Source organism: Rhinopithecus bieti, unplaced genomic scaffold (assembly GCF_001698545.2).
Source record: "Rhinopithecus bieti isolate Rb0 unplaced genomic scaffold, ASM169854v2 scaffold_12721, whole genome shotgun sequence".
NCBI lineage: Eukaryota > Metazoa > Chordata > Mammalia > Primates > Cercopithecidae > Rhinopithecus > Rhinopithecus bieti.
In genome coordinates this window covers 6,165-28,407 of record NW_016807380.1, presented here as the reverse complement: position 1 = coordinate 28,407, position 22,243 = coordinate 6,165, and the positions used below count along the sequence as shown (strand labels likewise).

The 22,243-nt window shown below is 37.7% G+C and overlaps 1 protein-coding gene and 1 long non-coding RNA gene across 3 annotated transcripts in view; one reads left to right on the top strand and one right to left on the bottom strand.

Moving 5' to 3' along the window:
• Positions 1 to 1,691, bottom strand: part of LOC108535547 (uncharacterized) — a 16,944-nt gene extending 15,253 nt beyond the window's left edge. For both annotated transcript variants that reach the window (XR_001887261.1, XR_001887260.1), the window contains exon 1: positions 1,565 to 1,691. This is a non-coding gene — a long non-coding RNA (uncharacterized LOC108535547). The remainder of the gene's footprint in view (positions 1 to 1,564) is intronic.
• A 117-nt stretch (positions 1,692 to 1,808) lies between these two features.
• DR1 (down-regulator of transcription 1) lies at positions 1,809 to 19,342 on the top strand. Its single transcript, XM_017881620.1, has 3 exons — positions 1,809 to 2,929; positions 10,011 to 10,174; positions 17,250 to 19,342. Exons 1-3 carry the CDS (start codon positions 2,710 to 2,712, stop codon positions 17,394 to 17,396), a joined length of 531 nt encoding a protein of 176 aa, XP_017737109.1. The 5' UTR covers positions 1,809 to 2,709; the 3' UTR covers positions 17,397 to 19,342.
• Positions 19,343 to 22,243: the final 2,901 nt, after the last annotated feature.

Below are 22,243 nucleotides of genomic sequence, written 5' to 3'. Positions count from 1 at the left end.
AAAAAAAAAAAAAAAAAAAAACCCCACCACTTCATAAAGATTTTCTTTTCTTTTTTTTTGAGACAGTCTTGCTCTGTCGCCCAGGATGGAGTGTAGTAGTGCAATCTCGGCTCACTACAACCTTTGCCTCCAGGGTTCAAGCGATTCTCCTGCCTCAGCCTCCCAAGTAACTGGGATTACAGGTGCCCACCACCACACCCAGCTAGTTTTTATATTTTTAGAAGAGGTGGGGTTTCACCATGTTGGCCAGGCTGGTCTCGAACTTCTAAGCTTAAGTGATCCGCCTACCTTGGCCTCTCAAAAGTGCTGGTATTACAAGCATGAGCCACTATGCCCGGCCTGAAGAAAATTTAATTAAAATACTGTTTTTAATCAAAGAAATTTTGTTTCGACTAAATTTAGTAGCATGAAAAACAAGTGTCCACACTTCAGAAGTTAAAGAACCAGTAAGTGGTCCTGGAGAAAATGCTAAATGAAAAAATAGTGTAATAAACTGTAATGTCTTCTTGAGAGCAGCATATAGGGCTCAGACAGAACGTTTTAAGAAAACATTGTCAACAAGCCAGGTGTCATCCTATCAAGAGTAATGAATCTGATGAACCAAAGTGACAAAATGGATTTAAACGGTGTCTTGTTTTTAGAAATTCCAACATCCCACTATTTATACAGCCTCTTCTTCCACACGACAGTATGACAAACTTCGTTTTTTGACCTTTTTTTTTTTTTTTAAACGTTTTTTGAGACAAAGAATCTTTCTGTCACCCAGGCTGGAAATGCAGTAGCACAATCGCAGCTCACTGCAGCCTTGACCCCCTGGGCTCAATCGATCCTCCCACCTCACCCTCCAGAGTAGCCAGGACTATGGTGCCTGCCACCAAGCCTGGTGAAAAAAAAAAAAACCTGTAAGAGTGTCATACTGTCATACGGGAGAAGGGGCTATACTATAAACAGTGGGATGTTGGAATACACACACACACACACACACACACGTAGGGATGGGTCTCATGTTGCCCAGGGGGGTCTTGAACTCCTGGGCTCATGTGATCCCCCAGCCTCAGCCTCCCAAAGTGTTGGGTTTACAGGTGTGATGAGCCACAGCGCCCGGCTGACACACTTTTTTAAATGCAATTTCTGTTTAGATCTTGACACCTGTTGATATTACTAGTCACTATGGAAAGAAGCAAACACAGTTGTTTAAGATGTTCTAACATTTTTTTTGCCCTGTAGAAGCCAACATGGAATACACCATGAAAACTGTCTAAATAGGAACCTTCTAATATGGCTCATTGTAAGCCATGCATTTCCACTACGTTGGAACTGACTTCTACTTTCCTACTTATCCATTAGGCGACTTAGGCTCCTCTAGGCAGGTAACTTTTCTGAGTGTTTCATTTTCCATGAAGTAAAAAAAAAAAAAAAAGGTGGAGGACTTTAGAGAGCTTTTACTCGAATAAGGTCTATTAGACATGTTCAAAAGCTTTCTCTCCAGACGACGCAGAAACAGGCACACGGGGTTCTGCTTTCCCCACCTCCCACTCCCAAGCCCAGGCCCCATTCTTCTCACTTTCAATCCTCATTTGGGCTCCTAAAGGAATAGCAAAGAGAGTTCTTTTATCAATACCAGCGCTCCTCTGTCCCCAAATCCGGCTAGGGAAGGGTTCGGAGGCCTCAGCTGGTGGAGAGAGGGTAGAGACGATCCTTCCTCTCCCATGTACCCAGCCACCACCCCTTCCCAGATCTAGCGTCCGGGCCCCTGACCAAGCGCGTGCTTGGAGCTCTCCGGTACAGTGAGGCGCGCGCTTGCCCGCCTAGGGCCCCTGTGAAGGAAAGGGATCCCGAGGTGCTTGCCAGGACCGCAGCAGGCGGAAGCTGCTGGCAGCGGGAACGGGCGGCTCCCGTCGGCGTGGGTGGGGGAAGGGCGGCAGCCACACCCGGAAGTCGGTCCGGGAGGGAGGGGGAAATCCAAGGGAACGAGGCTTCCGGCGGCGCAAAGGGTGTCGGGAGCGGCTTCCTGCAAATCTTCCCTGGCCTCTGGAGGGACCACCGTTGCCGCCGCTTCGGCTTCCACGATCTGCGTTCGGGTTACGCGGCCACCGTGGCAGCCACTGCGACTCCCACTGTGCCTGGCTCTGTCCATATTAGTTCCTAGGCGGCCGTCGCCGTTCCAGCAGCGGCAGCGGCGGACATGTTGTGAGGCGGCGGCGCGGGTGTCTGAAGGATGGTTTGGCCGAGGCGGCGGCAACGGCTGCTGGCGGCGGCGGCAGCGGCAGCGGGGCCTCGGGCTCTATAGAGCCGAGCCCGCTGGGTACCCGCCCGGTACCGCGGCGAGGCCAGTGCCCCTGGATCTTGCCTCTGCTTTGACGCCTTTGGGGACCAGTTAGGCGACAGTGCCCGTCCCTCTGAGGCGACCCGAAGGTGGTTCCCCAGCCGCTCAAATTTCCGGACCACCGCGCTTTCCCCTCAGCCTGGGCTGTGCTTTCTCTAGAATCCTCAGGCCCCCACTTTCTTCCCAAACTCATCTTAAATCTCTCACACGCGAGCGTTCCCAGCCCTAAAGCCAGCTCCTCTTCCGTTCATTTTCTGCACCCTCTTCGCGAAGCACCCCCCGGGATCACTCTCCGAGGGCAGCTTTTTGAGAGATCTCCGTGGAGTAGTGGACCAGAGCCGGGGAGTTTTTAAAATCCGGGACGCGAGAAACAGGAAGGTACTATGGCTTCCTCGTCTGGCAACGATGATGATCTCACTATCCCCAGAGCTGCTATCAATAAAATGATCAAAGAGACTCTTCCTAATGTCCGGGTGGCCAACGATGCTCGAGAGCTGGTGGTGAACTGCTGCACTGAATTCATTCACCTTATATCTTCTGAAGCCAATGAGATTTGTAACAAATCGGAAAAGAAGACCATCTCACCAGAGCATGTCATACAAGGTAAGTCATATGTGGGAATTGGTTTGAATGAGGGTCTAGGGGAGCAGTCTGCTAATCGCATGACCCTTTCATGTCAAAGCTTTCATTCCTCTTCACTGGTAAGTAACTTAATGAAAAAGCCAGACTGGCATGTAGGCAGCCCGTGCTTTAAAAACAATCCCTTTGTAGCATTCTTGCAGTACTTTTCATCTAGCGAATACACGTAAGGAGTGCAAACATTTAGGTCAACGTCCCCAAAACATAAAGAAAAAGAGTGATCTCACTTTACAGCCAGGTAAGCCGAAGCAACAAGAATTGCTTGCCTGAAGTTGAACTTAGATAATAATTAAGGAACGCAGAAGTTCTCCCTTGGAAAGTTAAAAATTCAGAGGAACTTCAAGCATGGGTGGAGACAGAGCACCCCTTCCCCACCTGACCTTTCACCAATGTAGAGGAAAAGATTTATTTTGTGAACACATAAGTTAAAAAATTCTTAACATACAACGTGTTCAACGTTGTCAAGTTTATCGTTGTTGAATAAAAGGAGGTATGTTTTCTGCTCTAAAAATGGTTTGATGGTACGTTCATGAATGAGTTACGAAAGCACTCCTGTTCCATTCTGTAAGAAAAGGGTGAACTTTAAATTTTCGTTTTTTTCTTTTTGTTTGCCTTTATGTCGTTTGCTTTGTTCTATTCTGTGGAGATAAGTTTTAAAATCTTTGATTGAAAGTTTATGCAAGTTTTTTTTTTTTAACGGAAAATTTCCCCGTCCTTTCGTGCTGTCATTCCTATTTGGATGTATACACTTAGGCTTTTATTGAACAGCACTTCTGAAAGCTTCAACAGTTTCTTTTATCCTGAAAAGGATGTGGTCCCATAGTAGGGATTTAGGGGACTGTATTCTGATGGTTTCAGAGAGGAGAAACATATTTACTAGTCATAATGTTTCGGGAATGTACCTTTTGCCATGTTTTTACACGTACTCTTGTGAAAGAGTTGTTCTCAATTTGAAGTGAAAACTTGCCTTTCGTAATAATCTAATTAAAAGTATTGATTGCTTGTGAAACCAGGGAAAAAATGGTTAATTTTAATCATTTTGGTAGGCAGGTGGTTGTCTGTCACTTAATTTTTGTACTTTAACTTTTCAAAATGTGACTTTCCTGTTGTACTGAAGTAGAGAACACATCTGCTTATGTTGACCATATCCAATATTTTACTGTCAATATTGACAAAAGGATTAAATGATTGATTTTTAATCCTTTATGACGTCTTGAAAGTAGTTTTAAAATATATACTGCCATTTCAGTACATAAGGAGAAAATCCCTAGGAAAAGCATATTTGATTCTTAAAACTAGTACTAGTTTTTTTTTTCTACTTGTTTGATATGCTGAATACTCTAGCAAGTAAAATGAAAGCCAAGTTGTCTGTTTTTTCTCTTGTGTATTTATTTTTACATTGTATTTGTGATTGCTGTCATAAGTCTTTCACAAGATTATCCAGCACAGATAGCTGTAATTTCTTTTACAACTCATAAAAGGAAAAGAACTTTTTATCAACATTGCCTTTCTAATGAAAATTGCAAAAGATTTCAACAGGGTCTGCCTAAATATTTGTTTACACTACAGAAGTGGGGATCGTTCCAAAAACCTAATAACACATTACAGTCTGTCTTCTTGGGGAGAGTTAATTCTTTTCTAGGATATATTTAGATTTCTGATTGACATGATGGAATAGAAGTGCAGCTGTAGCAAGCAGTACGCTAAATAATTCAACTTTGGAATATGCTAAATTCAGTTTAATGTGTGAGTCAGAAAGCTATAGTGAAAAAGCATTTCTATTGTGTAATGAAGATGATTTGTTTTTGAAAATCATGTATTGACATGTTATAGTCTTAAAATTTTACCTTTTTTTATTGTATTATGCTATTGGTAGGTGGATAAGAATCTACATTTTCACCCAAGAATTCTCCCTAATTGGGGTTGTAGACTTTATACATTTGTAATCTCATATTGCTTAATTATTCCCAAGAAGTTTTGTTTTCAGAGGTTAAATTTTTAAAGAAATTCTTAAAGTTTATATGTTTTAGGTGTTTGAAGTGTGTTCCTATACACTAATCGTAATAGATAGGACATTTTTTTTACTTTTCTGTCAGCATTGATTAGGAATGTAGAATATATCCAAGTGGAATAAATAATGTACATTTTAAAGTGGTATGATTCTCACATGTTGAAGTTTGGGTTTTTAGTGATAAGTTTAATGAACTAGACTTTGTTTTAGGACATTTCACTTGTTCATTTCCCACCTTGCTTTATCTTGTCTGAACAAATTAAGCATTCTGAGATAGTTCTGTAAAATGTAAGTTAAAGTTGAACCAATTTGATCACCAGTAAATCTATGAAATAACTTAGTTAAAAAAAAATTTTTTTCTGTTTTGCTTATTTTGAGTTTAAGAAAGTAGACTTGGTATTGAAGATCATAGATATGTGAATAGAGGGAGTTCTAAGCTATAAAAGGTGTTCCTATTTTATTGCAGTTTTTTGTGAACACGTATTCTTGAATGAGTTCTAACATGTTCTGTTACCTTATAGAAAGAATTGACATTGAGAGTCAGCTTAAGTTCTGCACTGAGAATTCTTTAACCTTAGGCAAATCTTTTAACTAAGGTTTTCTTATTTATGTATAAATAATACTTGATTTCAGGTATTACTTGTAATTTTTGAGAATTAGTCAAGGGTTGAGAACCTTACATGAAATATCTCCCCTCACATTTATGAGAATTGTAACTGAAAGTAGTAAAAGTTTGAGAGTATCTGAGAATTTGCATCTTCAGCCACTGAGTTGCTCCAAGCTGTCTTATGTTGAAGGAGTTTTTTAAAAATTCCTGTCCTTCTCACACTGGTACCTTTGTAAGATAACATGAAAATGGATCACTGGAAAAGATGAGGAAAAGACCAACACTCAACTTTTTACTATTAGATTCAATAGACATAAAATTATTTTGTCAAATTGCAATGAAGGTACTTAAATGCATTGAATTTCCATAGTTAACTAAGGTTAACCATTAGGAGCTGTTCCAGCATAAGTCCATGGACCACACTTTGAGAACCTTTGCTTTAAAGCCTAAACCACAATCTGTGTTGGAGTGGACGTGAGTAGTAAATAATCATTCATACAGATATTTTTTCCGAAGGGACACATCTAATTTGCACTGCAAAATTTATCACATAATCAAATGCTTTTCAAGTTAGGATTTTATTAATACCTTTCGTAAAATTAATGTATCTTTTGTTTCTGTTTTCCTTCTGCCACCCTACAATTACTTATTGAATACTATCAAGTATTTGGCATTGTGCTAGATACTACTAAGGATATTAAGATAAATGATACTCAATTCCTTCCCTGACATTAGTCTCTCATTGTTGTCCAAGATTTCCAGTAGTGATACCATGGAGGACATGGTTCTTAAGGGTCTTCAGAAACCTTTGCCAGGCTAATGAGCCAAGAAGTCACTTTGGCCTACATCCTCTTAATGTATTTTATGTGAAATACATTAGTCCCTTCCTTCCCACAAGCAAAAGAAAATGGAGAAATTAGAAAATGCTGATTTATATAGTGTTTAAAAGGTACTGTATATCACATAATTTTAAAAATGAAAAACATGTTTTATGCATATGAAGTATAAAGTGATTCACATAAATTCATGTTATGACAGAACCTTTCAGGAGTACATCACTTTGTAAAATAAGATAAGCCTATATGAAGATTATTGTTGCTTGGAAAAAATTTTTATGTTTTTTTTGTTTTTTGAATAGCTGTCTTGTTAACATCTGTCTCTTAAGCCGAAAAATGTGCTAAGTATTTTTTCCCCTAATATACACCGTGGACTTTTCTGGTTGTAGTTTTAAGATACACGGCATAGGGTGACAGATAGTGATGTGTGTTAGTTTTACCCACAAATTTTTTAAAAAAAATTTTCTGTTTTAGAAAGATGAGATCCTTAGAAATAGAGCCATCAATAGTCCATAAGGTCCCTTTGTACAAATTAGAAAAGGCACTCCTTCCTTAAAAAGCATTCCTACTGTCTGCCAGAAAAAGTATCACAGTCAACATACAAATTTATGATATTTACAATAAGAATGGCCTTCTAGTATGTTGTGTACTGAACAACCTACATAACCATAAATAGTGGCCCTGCTTGGGAGCTATTTCCTTTATCCTTTAATATTCTCTCTGTGTAAAATGGGAATGATAACTAATACATGATAGCAAATGATGTAAAATATCTCCCTATTTAGAAGGTATTATGTCCGGTTATTGATATCTGTTAGCCAAATGTGTTTAAAATTAAAGTCAATGCCATTTTGAAATTAAATTTATGGCTGCTCCTTTTCAACCATTTTATTAAGAGTATAGTTTTTACATATGGCAATTCTTTGAATAAAATTAAATATTAACCTTGGACCTACTTGCCAGTTTCTTGAAAGCAGTGTTCTCAGCCTTAAATGTTTTTAAAGGTAGTTATATATTTAAAACATTTTTTTAATCCAAGCCCTCCATGGTTAAAAAAATAGCTTGGATTGGATTTTCTTTTTTTTTTTTTTTTTTTTTTTTTGAGACAGAGTCACGCTGTCAGGCTGGAGTGCAGTGGTGTGATCTCGGCTCACTACAAACTCTGCCTCTCGGGTTCAAGCGATCCTCGTGCCTTAGCCTCCTGAGTAGCTGGGATTACAGGTGTGTGCCACCACGCCTGTCTCACTTTTGTATTTTTTGTCGAGACAATGTGTCGCCATGTGGGCCAGGCTGGCCTCTAACTCCTGACTTCAAATAATCCCCGCACCTTGGCCTTCCAAAGTGCGGGGATTACAGGCATGAGCCACCATGGCTGGCTGGTTTGGATTTCCTTAATGTCTGGTGTAGTAATTTATGGTATTTTGAAGGGTTGTCTCTCAATTGTGTTGATTTGTTAATTTTATAAATGTAATATTTTATAAATATACTTGTCCAGCTTGAATTTAAATATGATATTGTATAGCTATACCTTCATTTTTAGCTGTACACTTATGAGGGTACCCTTTTACATTTAAAATAAGATAAAAAATAAAAAATAAAGATGAGAAATACATAGTCTGAGTTTGGTTAAGTGATTGTTATGTGCTAGACACTGTTAAATCCCTTGTATTAATTACCTGTCGATTCCCACAACCCTAAAACTAATAAGAATATGATATTTATTGTTTTATTTTTAATTAAGATGCAGGGTCTTGCTCTCTCACCCAGGTTGGAGTGCAATGCCACAGTCATAGTTCACTGTGGCCTCAAACTCCTGAACACAAACTCTTCCTGCCTCAGCCTCCCGAGTAGGTGGGACTACAGGCACTCGCCACCATGCCCAGTTAATTTTTTGTATTTTTAGTAGAGACGGGGTTTCACCATGTTAGCCAGAATGGTCTCAATTTCCTGACCTAATGATCTGCCCGCCTCGGCTCCCAAAGTGCTGGGATTATAAGCGTGAGCCACTGTGCCCGGCCATGTTGGCGAATTTGATATGCAGAACTTAGAATAATGCCTTTCTGAAGTTTTTAGGGAGGTCAGGGGAGGTGAGTTAACTTAATTATAGGACAGTACTATGCTTTTTGGCATCAGATTATTTCTAAAGAAGGCTGATGAAAACAGCTTAACATTTGAAATAATTAAAGTTGTAAATCATTCAAAATGTCTTAAAAACCACAGTTTGCATGGGCATGTAGATTTGTAAAGGTATATTTGACATTGTCCCAGAAGAGCAAATTTCTGAAGTTAGAAGTGAGAGCATATATACTAAAAGGAGTCTGGTTCAGTAATACCTGAAAGACTTGAAGAACTGATGACCTAAATTGATTTACTGTGTTTTTCACCACCTATGTTTCATCATTGGTTCACAATACAAAATATGCCTTTGGGGCATTAGTCAATATACCAAAATTATAAGATATAATTTTAAATACTGTGAGCCAAAAGGAAATTTTATGCCTTATCTTTTCTGGATTACAGAAGGTATTTAGAGTGTGTGATTCTTTTTTTTTTGTTTTTATTTTTTTCGAGACTCTGTCATCCAGGCTGGGGAGTACAGTAAAGTTCTGAGTGACTCTCATGACTATCATCCATCTCCTGAACTCAGCAATCCTCTCACCTCAACGCTCCTAAGCTGAACACCATAGGCATGAGGCCAGCCAGCACGTCGACTAATTTGTTTTTTTTTTCTTTTTTTGTAGAGAGGAGGTCCTTGCCATGTTGCCAGGTGGTCTTAACTCTGGACTAAAGGGATCCTCTCACTTACATCCCAAAGTGCTTTGAAATTCGACAGATGAGCGTAACCATGCCAGCCCACTTTTTTTTTCGTTATAAAATTCCTTTCTAAATATGACAAAGGGGAGAAAGAATTTTATTGATAATCTGTCTTGTGTCCTTATAGTCCATGTTAATCTCGTGTTTTTTTTGGCCACATCGTTTAAATCGATGTTTTATTTTCCTGTTAAGTTTTTATTTTCAAGAGACAAGACCTGTTGGCTGACTCTAAGTGCTGGCAGTGCTGAATTTCATGACTTTCATTTCCACCAGTATTTTTTAAACTTGGCAGTTTGAGTATCTGCTAAAAATAGCTTCCTGTTGGTGTATTGGACAAAAGAAAAACTTCTCTTCTTTTATTCTGTCCTACCAGAACTTAGTAGAGAATGTGTTACCAGCCTACTTTTTCTAAGTCAAATGACACAAAATGTTTTTTCTTACTAAAACCATATGTTCTTATAATGGACTTTTTTTTTTCTCCTCGCTTACAGGAAATGCTTTGGTCTTTTAAAAATTAGTCAGAATGAAAAGTGAAGGCATGTGCCTTGGTTCTTCAAGTTTTAACTGATTTGCCACCTAATATTTAGCAGATTGATAAAATATTTGTCTTGGCTGCCCAGACAATTGTTGTACAACTATAAAATAGGTAAAATTATTAGAAAACAGCAAAACATTCCCCTCCCCCAAAGAAAAGCCCACAAAAACTTTATGTTCCACAGGTTGGGGAAAAGCTGTGTTTTATCACCCTTTCACATTTTAATATTTTCATTTCTCTAGCACTAGAAAGTTTGGGATTTGGCTCCTACATCAGTGAAGTAAAAGAAGTCTTGCAAGAGTGTAAAACAGTCGCATTAAAAAGAAGAAAGGCCAGTTCTCGTTTGGAAAACCTTGGCATTCCTGAAGAAGAGTTACTGAGACAGCAGCAAGAGTTATTTGCAAAAGTAAGTAATTTGTTTAAATTATTTTCCTCTGAATCCTACCCTGATTGCTAGCTGAAATTGCTTCCTAAATTAACAGACATACCCAGAGGATTCCCTTTTTCTAGGTAGTTAATTATAGAATCTAGTGTTCAGAGCTGACCAATTTGACTCTGGTTTATGTGAATGTAAATATTTGCAGCAATCTGTTTTCTAAAGAGAACAACTCCAAATACCAATTGAAATTTCACTTTGATTTTTTTTTCAGACAGAATGACCATTTTAAGGCGTGAAAAGTATACATAAATGTTCTTAAGATTTAAAATGATGAGCTGATGAGAAAATTCTATATCAAATTTTATGATGCATGACATATAAGCAAAATCTGATTAATATCAACTGTGTAGTTAAATTAGGTATTTAATGTATACCTTTGAAGCATTTTAATCTTAAAAAGATATTTTAAAGCTAGTAGAGGCCGGGCGCGGTGGCTCAAGCCTGTAATCCCAGCACTTTGGGAGGCCGAGACAGGTGGATCGCGAGGTCAGGAGATCGAGACCAACCTAGCTAACACGGCGAAACCCCGTCTCTACTAAAAAATACAAAAAAAACTAGCCGGGCGAGTTGGCGGGCGCCTGTAGTCCCAGCTACTTGGGAGGCTGAGGCAGGAGAATGGCGTAAACCCGGGAGGTGGAGCTTGCAGTGAGCTGAGATCCGGCCACTGCACTCCAGCCTGGGCGACACAGCGAGACTCCGTCTCAAAAAAAAAAAGAAAAGAAAAAAAAAGCTAGTAGAGCAAAGGGAGAAAATGTTTTCTTCCGTGCTTGTTATAATTCTAATATCTAGACTCTGAAGGATTAGAACCAAATACTAATATTCCTGTGTTTCAAAAAAAAAAGGGAGAGGAATTGGTGGCAAGGCTGTTTTTTCTCTTCTAAGTTCTGGCCTCTCATTTGAAATTATAAGGCAGCTTTGGATTGAATAGAAGAGAAGTTGTAGTAACCATTAGAATTGGGAAGTATCGTTTTAGGTAAACTCTTCCAGATTAGTCCTGTAGCTGATCTCTCTGCAGCCATAACGATCAGTTTGGTTTACATCAAACTGCATTTGAGTCTTAAGTATGGTTAGTCACTAGACACCAAGTACCATTTAAACTTAAGGTAAAAAGAAAACCTTACATTTATTGAGTTCTAGCCACGTGTCAATCACATTGCCAAGTAATTTACTTGCATTATCTCATTTAATCCTCACAGCCTATCATAGGCACTAAAGAGGAAAAGCCTTTGAAGCAGGCGTGAGTACATGCAATGTTATAATCCATATGAATATAAGGTACGAAAGAAGAAGTGTTGGTGTTTTAAAAACATTAATGGCATTTATTGATTTATGCTATTGCAGACCTTGGTGACAGAAGATGCTCTCCTGGATACTTTAAATACATAAAACTTGGCAGAGTTTTATGAAATATAAATTTTATTGTATTCATTTACATATTAAAAAATAGACTCAGAGGTGGAACAACTTGCTTGAAATTATTTGTCATTTGTTCTACAGTTACTTACTGAAGTCCTTACTATTTACCAAGCATCGTGCTAGGTGCTAGGCTTACAAGAGTGAACAAGGAGACAGGGTTCCTGTCATTATAGAGCTTAGTCTACTGGGGAAGATTGAGTGGGAAAGATCGACTTAAATAAAACAGTAAGTTCAGAAAGTTAGGAAGTGTTGGAGTCTGTATTTAAACTTAAGTATTTTGGCCCAAAAGCCTCTACTGTTTCTACAATACCATGCTGATGCTCTAGCCTCCGTTTTATCTGCTTAAACTTATTGTGGGGCTTTTAAATAGAATATGTATTATCCTTGTTAGGGCAAAATATAAAGAAATAATTGACTGCCTGCTATATCTGTCTTCACCTCTCTATCCCAATTATCTGTTTTTTATTCCTGTTTTTTATCTCCCTTGTTTCTTACCCTGGCTTATGTGTGAAGATCTCTAGTATTTCTTTGCTTTTGTGAGGATGACCAGCGGAGAGGTAAAATTATAGCAGTTGCCTAGTACTTCTTCCCTACAGCACTGAAGCTCTAAATGTGAAAGAATGGATAAGTAAATACATCTTTTTTGTCACTTTCATTTTGTTTCATCTTTTAGACTTTAAATATTAACATAATGACAGCCTCATTTGAAGCTAGCAGCAAATATTTGGAAGGAGGGAACCTTTAATACATCAAGATTAAAGTTAACTTTAAATTATAAATGAGTCATTTTAATATGTGGGAATGAGTATCTTAAAACATAATGAAAACCTCCAAAAGAAAAGTGAATTAGGAAATATATGCCTGCTTACCTGTCTTTCACACCCCAATTTTAGAAGAAAATACTTGGGATGGATTGAGTAGGGGCAAGATAGGAAAAAAAATATTAGAGTAAATATCACTGAAAACGTTCAATTTGTGGAAATGAATACAAGTGAAATTTTATCAATCAACTTTTTTTTTTTTTTTAAGAGATAGGATCTCACCATGTTGCCCAGGCTGGAGTACAGTGGCTATTGACAGGCTCTATCAGGCACACTTCAGCCTAGAACTCCTGGGCTCAAGGGATCCTTCTACCTTAGCCTCACGAGTAGCTGGGACTATAGATGTGCACTAGTGAGTCCAGTTCAACAGTTAGTTTTAAAGGCATAGAAATGCTTTTATGTTCAGAGAAAAGTATCAGAGCTGATACAGGGGCATGGTATCTAGAAGTCAATTAAATGTGAAATGTAACTAGTACACAGCTTTGCAGACCATTGAATAAACTACCAAATCAAGCACCTTTGCAGTAAAACCTTTGTAGAGACTTGAAATTATTTGAATTTTTTCCATGTCACAAAATTATACCAATTTGTAATTGATTAGACCACAAAATATAGGTATGCTTAAGTTGGTTAAATTTATGTATTTGATTTGCCCTGCAATTTTCTTATAAACTCTTAGATTTTTTTTTTTTGAGATGGAATCTTGCTCTGTTGCCCAGGCTGGAGTGCAATGGTACTGTCTCGGCTCATTGCAACCTCCAACTCCCAGGTTCAAGCGATTCTCCTGCCTCAGCTTCCCAAGTAACTGGGATTACAGGCATGCGCCACCATGCTCGGCTAATTTTTGTATTTTTAATAGAAACAGGGTTGCACCCTGCTGGCCAGGTTAGTCTCGAACTCCCAACCTCAGGCGATCTGCCCACCTTGGCCTCCCACAGTGCTGGGATTGCAGGCATGAGCCACCGCACCCAGCCTTAAAATGTTTTTAGTGAAGCTCTGTTAGTTGGTTTTGAACTCTGGGTATTCCTGCCATAAAAGTAAATATGCTAGTGTGTTAGAATCAACTATTTTTCCTATTTCTTTACAAGAAAAGGATGACAGTCATCATTAGGGAGAATGGCTGGTTTCTAATTTCCTAAGCAAAATAAAGTTTTTGTTTACTGTAAAAATTGTCTTAGCCTTGTTTTTTCTAATATCTATAGTCTTTTCCTTACTTATTTTTTCCTCTTTGCCTTTAACCATACATGGGTCTTCTGCATTTCCTTATATCCCCCAAACCCTTTCATCTTTTGCTATAATGATCTGTGTCACCCACCAAGCAAGGTGTGGCACCTTCCTGTAGTCCCAGTTACTCAGGAGATCGAAGCAGGATAATCCCTTAAGGCTAGGAGTTCAAGGTTGCAATGCATAACAACTATGCCTGTAAATAGCCACTGAATTTTAGTCTGGACAACATAGCGAGACCCTGTCTCTAAAATAAATAAATAAATAAATAATGATCAGTGCTACCATTTTTTGAAAACGTACAATCACTTATTCCTCAAATTTAACTTCTTTCCTACCACAGAGACATTTAATCACCAAATTCAGTAATTTTTTTTCCTTTCAATTCTTACTCATCTGGTTTTTTAAAAATAACATTTGATGTAGACCTCTTCCTTTATTAGTCTCTGATACTATGGTTATGTGGGTAGCTTTCCCCCAAGGTAATAGCTTTTCTTCTTCCACTTCACTGCTGCCACCTACATCAGCACCACCCCACTCCTGCCCTTCAGTCAACAAATTTCAAGTCAGAATTAAATTAACATGTCCCTACTGTCTGTAAGACATATGTGGTACTGTAGATATACAAAATGAAGAATATATCATTCTTCTTAAGAAACTTAGTATCTAGTAGGGGAGGTATAATGCAGACACACTAACAGCTATTATGAGACTGAGTACTTGGATGAGGAAGATAACTATAATATGAAGCTGGGCTGGGCGCAGTGGCTCAAGCCTGTAATCTCAGCACTTTGGGAGGCTGAGGCGGGCGGATCACGAGGTCAGGAGCTCGAGATCATCCTGGCTAACACAATGAAACCCCGTCTCTACTAAAAATACAAAAAAATTGGCCGAGCGTGGTGGCGGGCTCCTGTAATCCCAGCTACTTGGGAGGCTGAGGCAGGAGAATGGCGTGAACCCAGGAGGCGGAGCTTGCAGTGAGTCAAGACCGTTCCAGTGCACTCCAGCCTGGGTAACAGAGCGAGACTCCATCTCAAAAAAAAAAAAACAAATGAGGCCGACCACTTATGAGAAAGAGATTCTGGCTGGGCATAGTGGCTCACACATGTAATCCTAGCACTTTGGGAGGCCCAGGTGGGAGAATCACTTGAGCCCAGGAGTTCGAGACCAGCCTGAGCAATATAGTGAGACCCTATCTCTACAAAAATAGAAAGAGAGAAGAAGGAAAGAGAAAGAAAGAGATCTCAAGTATGGAAACATTACATCAATTTTTGGGGGTGCAGGAGTATGCCAACTTGTAAGCAGTTAGCTTAGCTCCAGAACTACCTTTCTGTGCTCTGCTTTGTGACTGGACCTAGTACTCTGTAAGCCACATGTTTCTTTGCTAGCTGACTCTCTATTAGGCTCTGTTGCCAGTATGGGGCTCTCGTGGGAGATTGCATGGATGGAGGAAGAGAAAGGGTTTTCTCCTTTTACTTTCTCTTGTCTTTCAGTTCCTTTGAACAAGCCAGCAACACTTCTTCGTCCTGGTTGCATCCGTTTTCCTGTAGCAGAGACTGAATCCTGTTTGCATTTTCTCTAATATACAACCCGCCTGAACCCGCACTCCATCCCCCCATTCTGGCAGTGTGGATCGCAACCCTTGGGGCCCTCGTCTAAGCACAGATATATTAGTACTAGCTTATCTATGCCCATTCTTCCGAGGTCTGAGTTTCAGTTCCATGAAGTGGTTTCTTTAAGCTTCAAAATTTTAAAAATTCCAGCATTTTCCTCTATTCCCCCAGTTTTAGGGTTGGTGGCTGCTTCCTGTAGCTACTTTCATGACATCTTAATGTTCTCTTCCTGCCTTTTCAGCTGCCTAAAAACAACTTTATACTTGTTTAACAATTCTTTATATTAGTTTTTTTCCATTCCAGTAACTCGTGTGACTTCTTTCTCTTTATTATACACTGACTGATACCAGGAGGAGAAAACAGTATTTCAGTTTGACTTGAAGGAAGGGTAAAATTTCAGTAAGTGGCAGGAAATTTCACATAGGATGAATGTCAGCATGAGTAAAGGTAGCAAAGATAAGGAAGTATGGTGTATATTTGGGAAACATTTTGTATTCTAGGCTTTTTTGAAGCACAAAGTACATGTTACAAAAAAAGACTATAGAGAAGTGGGGGAAGACACTAATTTGGAGGACCTTGAACTCTAGGCTAGGAAATTTGGATTTGATTGATAACAAATGTTTTTTTTTTAAAAAAAATGAAATAATGACCTGATTAGAATTTATATCTAGAAATGTTTGGATAATAAAGTCATGACAGATTATTCAGAAGAGTGAGGATTGTATATGGTAAAATCTTAAATGTTACTGGTTATGCTGGGCATCACTGTTTTCTTGTAGCATGTTCATTCAGAAAATACTGAAGGCCTTTGTGTTAGGAATGTAACAAAGAATATGGAAACAATCTCTGTTCTCAAGTTTGGTGGAAAAAAAAGATATAAACTTAGATGCTTCTAGAACAACGTGGATGGATAAGGGAATGCGTAGGGAATTATGGTATATGAAATAAAGCATAAAATATGGCCTGGAAAGGTCAAGAAAGACTAACTGATTTGCATTTCAAATGATGACTAGGAATTACCTATGCATAAAGGGGAGGGTATGAGCTGGACTTAAAGAACAATTCCCAGAACAGACAGAAAAGGAGAAAAGGATTGTTTTGGCAGAGTCTAATGGGAAATTGTAAGACCTTTTTAAGAACAGGTTCGTTTTTTCCCTTCTTGGTGTGGTTTTTCTGCAAACAGAAAATTAAATTGTGAACGAGCCTTAGCTGTTTCATATGCAATTCATATGTATGCATCTTGGTTTCTAAAATCCTGTGGTTGTTTTTAATAGAGGATATATCAGATGAATGGATTTTAAGTAGTATCTTTTTACTAGTGTGTATACGGAAAGGATATGTATATTTGTATGTGTATGTGTGTATATGCAAATGTGTGTGCTTACAGAGAGGGAATGAGGGACACAGATAGACAGGCATATCGTAGGTTAGGGAATTGTAATAGAAACTCAGAAAGAAATATTGGGGTAGCTACTGCATGCATATACAGTACTTCTTTCATGTGAGGTAGAGGTACTATACTAGAGAACTTTTAAACCATATAAATTTTAGATTGAAAAATGTTTATATCAAAATTTAATTTGAGAGTACCGAAGAGTCAAGTGAAATGAAAGGAACAGAAAAGTACAGGGAAAGAGCTAGAGGGAATATTGTGGGTTTTGTCAACTTTTCAGCTTCTTCAATTGAACCAAAGGTCATAAATTACGTGAAATAAGAGGGCCATTTATAAGAGACCCAAGTTTGAGAAATTTCTTAGACCTGTGTAGTTAGAAAAGAGCAATCTCTAATTATATTTACCTATAGATTTTATGTTCTCCAGGTGTGTGACAATTACATAGTAGTTGGACAATATCCGCGTATGATAATAACTGTCTGAAATTGGCCTAATCTACATTTAACGAAAGTGTATATATTAGAGGTTTTTAAAAAATTGTTACTATCATTTTTTGTTATGTTTTGGGTGTTTAGGCTAGACAGCAACAAGCAGAACTGGCCCAACAGGAATGGCTTCAAATGCAGCAAGCTGCCCAACAAGCCCAGCTTGCTGCTGCCTCAGCCAGTGCATCTCATCAGGCGGGATCTTCTCAGGATGAAGAAGATGATGATGATATCTGAAATTCACCAGCTGAGTTTCTGTTTCTTCTATAAATGTTTTTCCCTGCACAACAAAAACAGTGAAAGAAATGCTTATCTGTAATTTTGTATGCATCTTGGTGGACTTGTCATTGGTATTCTAGGGATGTCTGCTATTAAGTTTCATCTATTGTGTGCTATACATGTAAAAACTGTCTCTTTGAACTATTGAAAATTTAAGGTTCAGTATAATATCAATTTTGAATTTTTAATGGTGTTTATGAAATTTTAGATAGCAGCAAGTCCTTCGTTTGATCAATAAACAGTGTTACAGAAAACTTCAAGTTTATAAAAATACAGTGAAATTTCTACAAAGCTCTAAACCTACATTTGCATTTCCTCTGCCCTTTTAACTAAACTAAAACTTGTGAATTTTAAATTATTAAGGGGGGGGTGCTGTGTGAATCAGTAGACATTGGATTGGGTTGGTGAAAGAGTTCAGTTCTGTAGTATCTGAATTTGTCTTTTAAAATGAGAACATATATAGGCAATAAATATATACTTGTTTAGAAAAACTTCAAGACATTAAAAAACTAGGAAGGAGTATGTTTAATAGTAGTTGTATAAATTTGGTGGTTATGTTTTTTTATTTTGTTTTGTTTTGTGTAGAGGTAAAACTATAGTTTTATTACAATATAATTCATTTTGAGCTCCACTATGACATTTCAAGGACTGCCCAGTTTGGAAATCTGTCATGATTTTTACTCTTTTGCTCTAATTCAGTAATTGTTGATAGTATTACTTACCTAGTCCATCCATACTCATATTATTCAAATATATAGGTGGGACTTTTGAAACAATTGCATTGATTCCCTTGGTTTAACTGAGGTTCATAATATTCAAACCTTTGCTGGGGGAAAGAAATGAAAGTTAATGAGCATGCTTGCTATGAGAGAGGGATTTTTAATTTAACTTGTAGTTATAGTTTACTTATTGTTTTTAGAATTACTTTTACATTTTCCCGACTAGATGGCCTAGAGTCCAGCATTACCTTTTGAGATGACATTATTGTCTCCATCATAATTGAGTGATAGCTTTAAAACAAAGATTAGTTTTGCTTAAGAAGTTATGTTACAACTGATCAGCCCTATATGAATTAACTGATCAGCCCTATATGAAACGTAAGTTGTGTTATAACTGATCAGCCCTATATGGAACATAAATAGTTTCTACCTGCTTATTAAAAGAGAGAAGCTTTAATTTGGTTCTAAAAAATAAAGTATGGTAGTGATTATAGGAATCCAGGATGTTGAAGAAATGGCATAGTATCTATATTTTGGAAACAGAAAGGAAAAATCACTTAAGATAGTATTAAGTAATTAAATTCCTATGTCAGTTGCCAAATCTTTTAAAGTTGTGTATTCACCAAGCCCAAAAATAGATTGTGGCTCCCAGGATTTCAATTTTAATTGGAGAGCTAAGTAAGTAAAGTTTTATAACTATTAGGTTTCTTAATGATCATATTTTGCAGTTTTAGTAAAAGGGAAATATTGTTATACATTTATTAAATATACTTCCCCCATGAAGTGAAAAGGTTAATTTTGCTGAATGTTTTAAGTTGAAGTTACTTCATGGATGTCATACCCATGAAGTGCATTTGGATGAGATAGAAGAAATTGTTTTTTAAAAAGTTTAAGTACCAAAGGTAGTCTAGTCTAGAACAATAATAAGTTAATACGTGTTGGCTTTTCTAATTTGTACTGTAACATCCTTATACTTTCTATTTTAAGTATATCTGTTTCTTAAGTAAACAACTTAGATATTTTCCACACCTTTTTTTTTTCTGATGCAGAGTTCAGGTTAATTAATATTTTACTGCATCTGATAATGTATTATACGTTTGAAGCCTAGTGACTTTTCATTTTGACATTCTTGTGATTTCATATGCTGTATTCTTCAAGCAATAAAATTGTGATGTGTTTTATAAATGGTTTTTATATTTAATGCTCTATAGAGAGATTTCTATTATTACAATTTTTGCTAGTTTCAAGAATCTTAGGCCCAGAAGACATTTTGGTCATTTGGTATGTAGTACCTGCCTTTTGTTTTCGTTTACTGTTATTTCGAAAAATGTGGTTTTACTTGTGTTTTTGTAATTTACAGTCCTAAGATCGAGGCATAACAAAGATACTTATGCAATATTTTATTTTTAGATTTTTTTTTAAGCATTTGAGAGTCACTGTTATGTTTTGCCAGTTAAAATTTTTAAAATCTCTTGAAGAGAGAAACAAAATCTTTAGCATTCTTGAGAAATAAAGTTATTGTTCAGTAAGTATTTTCCATCCCCTTGAATATATGTTATATATCTTTTTCGGCAGATTATCAGATTAATAAGTGTTTAAAAGGCATCAGTTTTTAAAACTGCATATACCACACACACACACAGAACAGTACACAAATAAAGGTTTTCACAAATTAAGCAAACTCATATACCAGTCTTCAGATCAAAACACAGAGCATTATGTGTACCCCAGAAACCCTCCTCTTGCCCTGTCTTAACACTGTCTTCTTTCTTGCTGAAAGTTACTATCCTGAATTCTAAAATCATAGATTAGTTTTGCCTGTTTTCTATTTTATGTAAATGCAATCATACGTAATAGACTTTTTTTCGTTCATCGTTTTTGTGAATATTTTAGTTTCTTGTTGCCACTGTAACAAATTAGCACAAACTTAGTGACTTAAAACAACACAAATTTATTATTTTATAGTCCTGGAGATCAGAAGTCCAAAAGTCAGTTTCATTAGGCCTAAATCAAAGTATCAGCAGGGTTGGCTCTTTCTTGAGGTTGTGAGGGAGAACGTTTTCTTCCCTTTTTTGGCTTCCAGTGATGGCCTGTATTTATGGGCTTGTGACCCCTTCTTCTCTATGATCAAAGCTTGCTTTTGTCATTATATCATCTTCTGTAGTCAGATCTTTCCCTGCCTCTACATTTAGGGCTCACCTGCATAAAGCAGGGATAATCCCCCTATCTCAAGATCCTTAATTTAATCACATCTGCAAAATCTCTTTTGCCGTATAAGTGACATTCACAGGTTCCAAGGATTCATATGCTGGCTATCTTTGGAGGCCGTTATTCAACCTGCCAAAGTGAGATCCATCCTTGTTGTTGCATGTATTTGTAGCTCATTCATTCTCATTGCTGTATAGTCTTGCATTTATTTATCCATTTTTCATTACATCCAAAAGTTATTCATTCTTCCATTGATAGTCATTTGAGGATTTTTCAGTTCTGAGCTATTATGAATAGTACTGTGGAGAACATTCTTATACATGTCTTTTGGTGAGTATATACATTTCCATTGAATATAAACCTAAGAATGGAATTGCTGGGTTGTATGGTGTGCATATTTTCAGTTTTAGTATTTACTGTCAATTTTTCCAAAATGACTGTAAAGACACCATTTTAATGTGTAGCATAATAATGAATTACCCTAATGATCTTAGTGGGTTGAATTTCTCAGAACACCTAAATTGTACCAAATGAGTTGTATTGCAGCAGGTATGTTGTTATTTAATTTCGTATAAGAGGAAAATAAGAGCAAAAGTAATTGCCCTTATTAACTGACACATTAGTATTACATACTCATTAGGTTATTGCTTCTTAGAAAAAATGCAAATTTTAAGTAGTTATAAGTGGTATGTTGAATTAGTATGTTGTGAGAAAATCTGTGATATAATTTTTTAATTGAATTTTAAATTTTGGGTTATAATGTCATTAAAATGCATGATATTTCTTTATGTAGGTTTCTAAATTATGTTTCTCCAACTCACCTATGTCCAAATGGCCATCAGGAAGAATTATCCAATTCAGATGGCATAGGCACTGACTTCCACTTTCTTCACTTGTATTTTTTTGTTGCTGTCTTCTTTTTTTCCTCTGTCCCCAGCAGTTTGACCGCAAGTCCTACCCCACCTCCTCTGTTTTTCACCATGCCCCAGGATATAAAGTGTTATGGTTAGGATCGGCCAGGGTGAAGACAATGATAACATAAGTAGCCTCCTTTCAAACCGAAGGTATTACCACTGGTTCTTATCCTATTTCCTCAAAATACATGAGAAGGGAAAGTAAGGAATAAGAGGAAGAAACTTTTTTTTTTTTTTTAAGAAACAGGGTCTCACTATGTTTCTTTTTTCTTTCTTGCTTGCTTTTTTTTGAGACAGAGTCTCGCTCTCGCCCAGGCTGGAGTGCAGTGGCACGATCTCGGCTCACTGCAAGCTCCGCCTCTTGGGTTCACGCCATTCTCCTGCCTCAGCCTCCTGAGTAGCTGGGTCTCCAGGCGCCCGCCAGGACGCCTGGCTAATTTTTTTGTATTTTTTTAGTAGAGACAGGGGGGTTTCACCGTGTTAGCCAGGATGGTCTTGATCTCCTGACCTCGTGATCCGCCGGCCTTGGCCTTCCAAAGTGCTGAGATTACAGGCGTGAGCCACCACCCCTGGCCTATGTTTCTTAACATAGATTGCAGTTGCTAGATTCCAGTCTCTATTCACAGGCATAATCATAATGCACCATAGCCTCAAACTCCTGGGCTCAAGCAATCCAAAAGGAGGAAACTTTTAACTTATGATCAGTTTCTACCCTAAATCAAACAACTTAGAAAAACCTTAGAATAGGGTTTCTCAAACCAAGCATTGTTAGTATTTGGGGTTGGTTAAGTCTTTGTTGTGGGAGCCTATCCTGTACATTGTAGGATTTCTGGCAGCATAATTGGCTTATACCCAGTTGATATCATTAGCACCACTCCCCACCCTACTTCCAGTTGTGACGACCCAAAAATGTGTCCAGACATTGCCAAATGTCTCTGGGTGTTGCGGTGATAGGAGTCAAAAT